The sequence below is a fragment of the Natator depressus genome, chromosome 3 (assembly GCF_965152275.1).
Source record: "Natator depressus isolate rNatDep1 chromosome 3, rNatDep2.hap1, whole genome shotgun sequence".
Taxonomy (NCBI): domain Eukaryota; kingdom Metazoa; phylum Chordata; order Testudines; family Cheloniidae; genus Natator; species Natator depressus.
In genome coordinates this window covers 83,633,023-83,643,724 of record NC_134236.1, presented here as the reverse complement: position 1 = coordinate 83,643,724, position 10,702 = coordinate 83,633,023, and the positions used below count along the sequence as shown (strand labels likewise).

Below are 10,702 nucleotides of genomic sequence, written 5' to 3'. Positions count from 1 at the left end.
GGCGCGCTGAGGCTTTGGGGAAGGGGCACGGTAGGGGAGGGGCCGGGGGCGAACCTCCCGGGCAAGGAGCTCAGGGGCCGGGCAGGAGGGTCCCGCGGGCCGTAGTTTGCCCACCTCTGCCTTAGACACTACTGGGACTCTAAGTACTTCTGGAATGCCCTCCACGGCCTTTCCATGACAACTGCAGATGCCTTCCAAAAGCTCCAGCAGAACATTTTCTTGCTGAGCGTGGAATGCAAGCTGACCACTGATCCTGACCGCTATTTTGCGAAAATGTCTTGGAAGTGACACTGGCTCCAGAGGATTTATGGGAACTGGATCTCTTCTCCCATAATTCTCCAGGGCTCACCAACATATCCCAGAAGGCCTTTTCAAAATTTCCCAGAGCCAGCTTCTTTTGGGGGCAATGCCAGGGATTTTGGGATAGGTACCCAGAATGCAATACATTGGGAAAAAGTGTAGAACAGCGCTAGTGAGGTGCACAGCAAAACTGTGACAGCTAACATGAGTAAGAATGGCTCTGGGGGCAAACTGAACTGAGTGTGATTAAACCAGTTCAGTCTCCAATCACACCAGATCACTGAGAGACAGTTCCATTTTTTAGCTTCAGGTACAAGCTATTTAGTAGCAGGGGAAACCAGCAGAGCAGCATCCTCTCTCCATGTGAGTCCCCCAACCCTTTTCGCTAAGTTTTTGGCCCTCCTACTCCCCGCCACACAAAGTGGGAGAGCACAGGGGCTGCGTCTATAACAAGTTTTAAAAACCACGCAGATGCTTCACCCAAGCGCAGAAATGCATCTGAAAAACAACATGAAATGAAAAATGCTTTTGCAGTCCTGTTTATAGCATCTCTACTGTTATTCCGATGATACTACTGCTTTTCCCATTCAAATTCAAACATCTCATTTACTATGAATGGTTTTTTTTCATAAATACTTTACAATTCTCTTTTATCACCCCTTTGTGTGAATGAAAAATCTTGTATTTATAAAAGTATATATGTACAGACTTTGAAAGTGATTTGAAGTACAGGTGTAGCAAACATGGGTGTCTTCCAGTGCAAAGAGATGATCAGAGTGGCAAACCTTGTAGGATTAATACACCCAGCATATGGCTCCAAAGAAAACCAGGTCACGCTGGAGTAATACGTCAAGTATATGGCTCCACCACCTAAAAAAGTATAAGGCCATGAAGCCCAAATGACTAGTTCCTTTTAGACAGTTTCATGGTAGTGGCTGTTATAGCAGCAGTTTGATCAGGTTGCTAATCGATGGGGAGAGAAAAACAATAATACTGAGCCATACGCGGTACATGGATTCTTCTCAGAAGAACCAACGGTGAGATGGAAATTCAAACAAAATGTGTCTTTACACGATAAAGACAATCCTTTTATGCCCTGTCTACAACCATTTGCCCTATACAACGAAACTGTTTTGAAACATGCTTTTACAAATGGTTTCTAATAGAAATAATGTACTCGTCAGAAAGGACAGTACATAGCTTTATTAAAACTAGGCTTAAAAAATATCCAAGGCAATTTTAACGAAAGGCAAGTTCATGCTACAAGTAGAGGGGACATGGTTACACACCACAGTTAAGGTTTCATCTCCACTGTAAAATGTAACCATGTTGGAATTAGAGCCCTGCGCAGATACACAAATGTGTATCTGCATCTGATCTGCTATCCACAAAAATTATCTGCGGATATCCGCGGGCGGATTTGCAGGGCTCTACCCTGGGGGCTGGGCCGAGGCTCGGAGGCATCCCGCCCACCGGAGCCCAGTCGGGTAGAGCCGTGGGCAGCTGTGGGGAGCCCGCAGGGAGTTGCAGATCCTCCCGCAACTGCCCTCAGCCGGGCGGGGAGTCTGGGGGGTAGGGCCGCGGCCTGCTTTCGGCCTCCCCCCTGCACTGGGGGCAGATGGAGGGTCTGCCGTGGCTCCCCAGCTGGGCTCCAAGCAGGCCTGGTCCGGGGGAGAGGGGAGACCTGTGGAGCTGCCTGGGGGCTGCTTGGACGCCTCGCCCAGGGCAGGTAGAGGGTCCACCATGGCTCCCCACCACTTCCCCCACCTGACTCTTACCGTGGCTCGGTTGTGGCTCCGAGCCGCCCGCCTCCTCAGCCAGAACTGGGTCAGGGAGAGCGAGCTGGCAGCTGTGGGGAGCTGTGGTGGACCCTCCACCTGCCCTGGGCATGGGGCCTGAGCATCCCACTGCCCAGTGTCCCTGTCCCCCAGGCTCCCCGCCCAGGGCAGGTGGAGGATCCGTGCTGCGGTTCCTCACAGCTGCCCGCCTGGTTATTAACATCAGAGCCCTGCGTGGATATAAAATTTGTATCCACATCTACACTGCTATCCGCAGAAATGGTCCACGGATATAAAGTGGATACCCGCGGATTTGCAGGGTTCTAGTTGTAATCTTGTCTCTTGACTCAATTGTACTATAAAGTGTGATCAAGTCATGCCCAAGTCGACACTGGCCAGTACACGGGTGTTTATAGAAACACAGGAGAAAATGTAATGTAGCCCAGGCCTTAGAACTTTTAGGATAGAAAGTACCAAGGGCCCATGAAGTCCCATCCCCCATCTTCTGGCAGGAACACCCAGCTGGCAGTAGAGATGGACTCTTCTTTCTTGTGCTTTGATGGAAAGTCTTGAAAAAGTATTAGTTTCCACTTTTCTATTACATTTTACTCTGTCCCTTGCATAGTTTCTTTTTTATTTTTTTGATTTAGTCACACTTTTTAACTTGGACCTCTAAGGTGACAAGCACCCTCACCTCCGGCTAGGGCTCATCCCGTCCCCAGGATCAGGCCCTTGGCTTTCGGGCAGTAAGATGGAGCAGCAGCCTCATTAGAATGACAGCAGACAATATGTACCTCAGGAAACTATCAGAGAGTGAAGCATATCCTTGCAGTTGAAGAGAGGAAATTTGAAGTTCAGCAGATGACTACAAGTCAGAGTTAGGAAAATAAAAAGATAGGACACAGGAGTTCTAGAATCTTACAGACTGACTCTAGAGGGAGCAGAGTAAAAAATACAAGTAAATTTGATTTGTGTGGCTTTGAGCTTTCTTTTTGTGCAAGCTCTCATAAATATGACAAAAATAGTGCATAAACCACTAAGATGTGCATCCCTGATTTACTGTGACCCCTGCCTATATGGTTGACTTGTGCAGCAGACTAAGAAGTTAACCAGTTAACCATGTTGAATACTGAAGTCATGCTGTACCGGACAAAAAAACTGATATATAAAAGGCATAATAACAGATCCACAAGCTGGGGGTGTCAAAGAAACCTAAACCAAAACAAAAACCACAATTTACGAAGCTCTTAAATTTGAAATGGCAACATTGCAGATGAAAAGTTATGGTCCAGAGGATAAGTGCAATAATAATCAATTCATTTATATTAAAAATGCTTCCAATTCTATTAGAATCTTTTTTCTTTATATACTATTTTTTGTGTCCTCAGAGGCTTTGTTCATCTTTGAGCTACAACTATTTCTTGCTTCTGTCCCCATCTTTCCAATATTGTTCAGTCTGCATTTCTGTAAGTCGTGAGATAGTTCGTTGAAATGCAAAGATTTCCTCCTCTCCTGTAAACATGGAAAGTCCTCCAGCTGAATCCTAGATTGATATATAAAAAACGACACAGAACTGTGAGGCACGGATCTATTTTGATCAGCATCCCATCCAAACTATACCTCTGAATTCTTTAGAGAGCTAAATAATACAAGACAGTGAACAGTATAGGGTACCAAAAGGGAAATAAAATGTAAAACCCCTCAAAGTAATGTTAAAGGAAATCCCTGTTTCAGCCACTCAATTCTCTGTAGAAATATGACAAAGCAATATATGTGGGCTAACAGGAAAATGATGATGTTGGCGCCTACTTCCACTTTTTTGTTGACTGACTCAGTACAGAGCTACATTTTCTTGATTGTTTTAACATACAATTGTTACAGTTTAATGGCTGATTACCATCACTGGTAAAATATGGTTTTATTCTTTCCTTAAAATTAAATAATTATAACAAATGTTAAGTAATGCCAAACCTTAGATGAATCTAAGCGATCAGAAGACAGGCAATACTTTTGGGGGCCAGTAGTGCTTGCTTTGTGTACACCGTAATGCACATCGCCAGAGGGTTAATTCATTTGAGTCATCCAAAAAAACTGCAGAAAAATGCCCTACATGGAGCGATCTAGTTAAAAATTATTTTAAACGCTATTAGCAATTGTAATAAATCAACTAGGTAGATTCCCTTGTAACAAACACAAACTCATTAGGAGCCACTCAGACCAGTAGCCAGTGGACAGATTTGTAAGGTAGCTCTGCATCTCTACAAAGAGATACAACTGACAATTTATTTGTCATTTCCAGTTGTTAAACATAGTGAGCTAAACTGATGCCTGGTGCAACTCCACTGAACTCACTGAAATTACATCAGGGTGAAGCTTGGGTCGGTCACTATTTTCATAATTGTTGAGCAAATACATAGAATATTAAGATATAAAATGATCCATAGATTTATGCAAAATGGATCCAAATCTATTGATCTTTTCCTTGACCATACAGATACGTTTCTAATTACATATTTTACTGTAACAACTGTGGTGCATGGATTCTACTACACAGCAGCAAGCCATCTGTTAAATGTTTACTTCATTCTTTCTCCTGCAATGGTGCCATGATATCAGACCAAAAACAATTATGCTCTTTTGTAACAAAAGGAGATGATGTTGATATCACTCACCTGGCTCAACCCCAAATCATCCATCAGTATTCTGCTTTCCTCCAGGCCACTGTCATGATGTTCTAGTGGAAACAAGCTTTGGAGGGGTGTCAATGCAGAACAAATAATACGTATCTGAAATAGGGAGAAATGTCTACTGGCACCATTGCTTGTGTTCTACACACATCTTTTATGGAAAAAGCTTTAAAGTACTTCACTTTGTTTTTCCAAGTATCTTAAGTTTCACCCACCCACTAGTACTGCAGCCATGTGGATTTATTATTTAGTCACTTGTGAGAGGCAAGTAAATAAATAATGATATTAACTTTAATTAACCAGGTCTTTTTCTGAACAACATCTTGAAGACTTTTTATGCACATGCCAGGGTAGCAAGTGCTTTCTCCCCTCAGTGATTCATTCAGCAGGAATGGATCCACCTAACTGTGTCACCTCAGAATATTTGCTATATGACATAATATTTACCGCTGTAATCTACCTTTTTAAAAAAGCAATATGAAAACCACAAGGAAATTATGGATTCTCACTAGTTAGGGTGGCACTGAGAGGATAAATGAACTGCACAGACATTCCCATCAGCTGAATGTTTAAGGAATATGAAGTCTTTCTAAAAGTTCAGTTTGGCCACTTCGTTTTGGACTCTCAAAATTCAAGTGAGTTAAAAATTTAGCTTGAGTTTTATCATTACTACTTTTTAATAATACTATTAAGGCTGGAATAACTATTTTCAGATCGGATTTGAAGAGATACTGTATACAGTGAAGTACCGGTATCCCTATGAGGTTTATGATATAAACATACTGTAATAGTATTGTGGACAGTGTACAGAATATGGATAGATCCCAGACAAAAGATTTCCATTGCAGATCGGTCTCCACAAATATTTAGTTTCACAATGATGGAAAAAATATAGATTAGTATGTATTAAGTTTTAACTGTGATTTTTTAGATGATTTTTCCACAGGATTAGTTATAGGGTAAATAGGGATAATGTTGCTTAATGCTCATATGTACTTTGGAGGAGGTCATATTTCATGATCACCTGATGTGCTTCTTAGAGATGATACTAAGAGGTAACAGATTGCAAAAATAAGTATCTCTGATTTTGTTACTCCATGCCTATGCATACATATTTTCTAAGACACTATATTTTGTCCCAGTTCAGCATGGTATTTAAGCAGGTTCCTAACTGACTTCAATAAGACTACTCACATGCTTAAAAGTTAGGCAGGTACTTAAGTTTCTTGGTGAATCAGGGCCTTTATGATCATCTTGTAAAAGACTGATATCTCAATTGATATTTCCTGATTGCATACATATTTAAGTGTGTACATATATAATCACACACAGGATGGAACTTAATATTTTCATTACTCTTTTAAAATGATCAGCTTAAATATGAAATGCCTTTTTTGTTGTTTTAATAGTGCTGATTTTGCTTCCCCATGATTGAAACCTTTGTAAATCCAAGTTAAGTGGTGCATTTATCATTACTGTTCCATTAGCAGTTCTGCAACCTGATTTAAAATCTACAATCAATGTTTCTTCTAAAATTAATATCACATTTTAACAAATATATTAACACTTTAATATTCTCTTCATTATTAGTCCCGACTGGCTGTGCTAACATGCCAATTGTCCCTTCCAAATTAAAATCATCTAGCATGAGCTTAGCTCCAGAATACTCAGTGGCACATTCTTTAGTTACTAGATGACACCACCCATTTAATTGTTTATTTCCTGATTCAGTAAAACATCCCTATTCAGGAAGGACAAATAAGGACCTACCTAAATTTAAGCACATGCTTAAGTCCCATTGAAATCAGTGTTTGTTTTAAAACATCATGGTATTACGCTAAGCTCACAAATTTTCAAATTGTTTACAATAATTTCTCCCTTTAAAAAAAAAACACTTCATAGATTACAAATGTCTAGAAATGGCCAGATTTTACTCCTAAGTGAAGGTACCTTTAATAAGGGAAAATATGTACATTTCAGATATGGAAAAAGCCGAAGTAAGTTATGTTTCTGAAAAATGAAAATAAAGGAAAATTAATTCCCTGTAATTCTGCTTCTCTGAAGACATCGCATAGGATTTTCAATCCTGGAATTAAGCTGGAAGTTTTGTGACATTGTACTAAGGAGCACAAACTCAAGAGTGAGAGTCTTATAGGAGTAGGTGTAGGATTCATAAAAGTTTATGCGCTTGGCAACATTCAGGGCACACCCGGAGTGTTGTGTAGGAGTAGTGCGCACACTGCTCCATCCAAGGGCATCAACCTTGGAATCTCGCCAAGATGACATGAATCGTGGGAAGCCTCTCAGGACTGGGCTCAAGGCCCGAGAGCAAGGAATGCGGTAGATAGAAATTGGTAAATAAGAATGTTAAACAAAGCCAATGTATTCCTTTTATCTGTTGGAGAATGTAATGCGCGGGGGGAGAGAGAGAATAAAGGGGAAGGTGGAAAGCTGACAGGGAGAAGCCTGTTAGCAGAGACCAGCCTGCTTGCTTGCAAAAAGCTGTGTTCTGTCTTGTCATTGAACCGCCACAACTGGCGCCCAAACGTGGGGCCCTCAGCACTCACCTCGCCCGGCAAGGGTTTCAGACGCGTCACTCATCCGCCTCACGGATCCCGGTGAGTATTTTTCGTTGTGGTAAGTATGGGAAGCTCCCTCTCTGCTTTGCAAGTGCAACACCGCAATGAGCTACAGTATTTGCTGCGTAAGGCTCAGCATGACTGCCCCACTCGAGAACTCACTCTCCTGCTACAGGAGGTGAGTGCCCAGTGCCCATGGTACCCTGAAGCCGGAACCCTTAAGCTAGCGGACTGGGAGCGGTTGGGCCAGACATTGCACAAAGAGCCTCGGGCGCCCGTGCAGGCTTTACATGCCTGGCACCTCTGCCGCGACGCGATACAGCGTGTCGCCTCGGACAGGCCCTCCCTCGCGAGGCTGGTGATCTCACCACGCCCGTCCGCTCCTGCAGCCATCCCCCCTCCTAGCGATGAGACACAGTGTGTCGCCTCAGAAAGGCCCTCTCCCGCGCCAACAGAGGGGCTGCCGATCCCGCCACCCCCATCCGCTCCTGCAACCATCCCTCCCCCTGCTTCACCCCCAGTGCCTCTATTACCACCGCCTCCCTGGCCTTCCCCACCGGAGCCGGTGTGTGATCACCCTCCCCCCGTGGGGCCCCATGCTCCGGGGCCCCCCGGGGGGTCGTCTGCGTCAGCTCAGGGGCTTTCGCTGGTGCAACAAATGGTTCACGCAGCGAGGACTCGCTCAGATCTTACAGCAGAGGAGCTGGCTGATCTGGTCTCAGTTTGTCCTGTGACCTGGCAGGATGATGGCCAGGGCAACCAGGTTGCAGACTGGGTCAGTTTGCCTTACTCGGTGATCAGAGAGGTAAAGAAAGCAATTCGCGAGTTCGGCCTGACTAGCACGTATGTGCGTGGTCTCATTGAAGGGCTAGGTACTGGGTACACCCTGATCCCTGAAGACTGGAAGGCGCTGTTGCGCATGATGCTGACACCTAGTCAGTATGTTATTTGGCTTAGTGAGTATCGGCAGATGGCGGAACGCCAAGCCCAGGTATATAGAGAGCAAGGTATCATTTATGAGCAGTTGGCAGGGGAGGGCCAGTTTGCTACCGTTCAGCTGCAGTCTCAACTCCCTCAGGCCGTCTTCCCCATTATTTCCACCTGCGCTCAGCATGCTTTCCGGAAGGTCCCGGATTCAGGCAAGCCTACCAAAAGCTTTGCCAGTATCCGTCAGGGTGCATCAGAGTCCTTTATGGATTTTACCAACAGATTGCAGGAGGCTATCCTCCGACAGGTGGATAACCCTGCGGCAGCTCAGGAGATCCTGTTAAAAATGGCGGTTGAAAATGCGAATGAGGATTGCCGCCGTGCTCTCCAGGCTGCACAAGCCTCTGGAATTCTAGAGCTGTCGGACATGCTGCGGGCGTGCCAAAACATCGAAACCCAAGCACATAAAGCTGGAGTTCTGGCCGCCGCCCTGCGGAAAAGCAGGAAGGAGGGGAAGCATTGTTACCGCTGTGGTAAGGAGGGTCACTTTCAGTGGGAGTGCCGCTCATCGACGGCGCCCGCCCACCCCTCAAAGAAGTGCCCCAAGTGTTGGAAGGGCTATCACTGGGCTAATCAGTGTCGTAGCGGGTCGGGAAACCGCACGACGGGTCTCCCCCGAACCCAGGGCCAAACGGGGGTGTTTCCCACTCAGACAACTGTTCCTCTGCCTTAAAATCCATAGACTCCATGAGGGCGGCGACTGCCGGAAGTGCAGGGCTTGATTTGATTATGCAGGAGGACACTGATTTTCAGTTGCCAGGGGAGGTTTGCGCCATACCTACCCAGGTGACGGGACCTCTCCCTGCCGGATTTGTGGGTCTGGTTCTCCCTCGCTCACACGCTGGGAAACAGGGTTTTTTTGTCATCCCAGGGGTCATTGACGCCGATTACACCGGCGTTATTAAGGTTCAGGTATGGACCCATCTTCCACAGTTGCTCCCACGTGGACGGTCAATTGCACAATTGATTTTAGTCCCCTATCAGGTGCCAGCCACCGAGGATCGAACCCGGGGTGGAGGCGGCTTTGGATCGTTCTCTCACTCGCCGTCTCACAGCACGTCCTCTCCACTTGTTGCTCTGACAATGTCGGTCCGCCCCTCAAAACCTCAGTTAACACTTCTCTTAAATAATGTTCCTTTTACAGGGTTGGTGGACACTGGAGCTGACGTTACGGTGATTCGTGATCCGGAGTGGCCGGTCGGTTGGCCAACAGTTCCTTCTAAAGAGTTGTGGGGGATCGTGGGTAGCAAACCCGGGCGCCAAAGTTTGTCTTGGGTCACGGTCTCTAAACCAGGAGGCTGTGCCCTTGCTACAATCCGCCCTTTTGTACTCCCTGTCCACCTCAATATTTGGGGCCATGATTTACTTACAAAGCTGGACACCACCCTCGATATTAATATATAATGGCCCAAAATCCTCCCTCACCCACCTTGCCATCCGCATTACCATTGGTATGGCAATCCTTAGAGCCCGTATGGATTGACCAGTGGCCCCTCCCTCTAGAAAAGCTGAAAGCGCTTCATTCACTTGTACAACAATATTTGCATGCACAGCGCTTGGAGAGCTTTACTAGTCCTTGGAACTAGCTGCTGTTATTTTGGCCTTTCAACTTTTTGCTGATTGTCCCTTTAATTTGATTGTGGACACGCATTATGTTTATCAGGTAATTGATTATTTACCCCTTGCCCTCATTACCCCTCAGGTCGATGCGGACCTCCTTCGCCTGTTTTTGTCCTTACAGTATTTCATCACCACTCGTAATTTCCCTTATTTTGTTGCTCATATTTGCAGTCATACCCCTCTGCCTGGGCTACTCATTGAAGGCAATGCGCGCGCCGATCGCGCGTTACGTGGTCAGGTAAATTCCCTTTTTTCTGACCCCATTGAAAGCCATTCCTTTTTTCATCAGTCTGCCTCTGTTTTGGCCCGACAGTTTCACATTCCTGCTGATCATGCACGTTCTATTGTTCGTTCCTGCCCCCACTGTGCCGCTGCTGCCCCTACCTTTTTTTATGCCGTTAACCCCAGAGGTACCGCAGCGAATCAGCTGTGGCAAATGGATGTCACTCACGTGCCACAATTCTGCCCCTATTCGTTTTTACATGTTTTCATTGATACCTATTTGGGATTCCTTTGGGCGACCGCACAGCGTGGGGAAGTCACTCCCAAAGTTATTCACCATTTGCTAGCCTGTTTTGCTGTTATGGGTCACCCGAGCCAGATAAAAATGGATAATGCCCCAGCCTATTGCTCCACAGCACTTTTCATCTTTTGTGCCCAATGGGACGTCCGTCTCAAACACGGGGTCCCTTATAATTCCACAGGCCAAGCTATTGTTGAACGTGCAAATCGCATGCTAAAAATCTTGCTC

At 45.5% G+C, this 10,702-nt stretch overlaps 1 protein-coding gene across 2 annotated transcripts in view; it reads right to left on the bottom strand.

The window, feature by feature from the left end:
- Positions 1-223: 223 nt before the first annotated feature.
- AFG1L (AFG1 like ATPase) overlaps positions 224-10,702 on the bottom strand; it is a 144,285-nt gene continuing 133,806 nt past the window's right edge. For both annotated transcript variants that reach the window (XM_074948202.1, XM_074948203.1), the window contains 2 exons: positions 4,751-4,864; positions 224-3,621 (listed from right to left, as the gene is read on the bottom strand). In XM_074948202.1, coding sequence (XP_074804303.1) covers positions 3,493-3,621; positions 4,751-4,864 — 243 coding nt within the window. In that variant the 3' untranslated portion in view covers positions 224-3,492. The remainder of the gene's footprint in view (positions 3,622-4,750; positions 4,865-10,702) is intronic.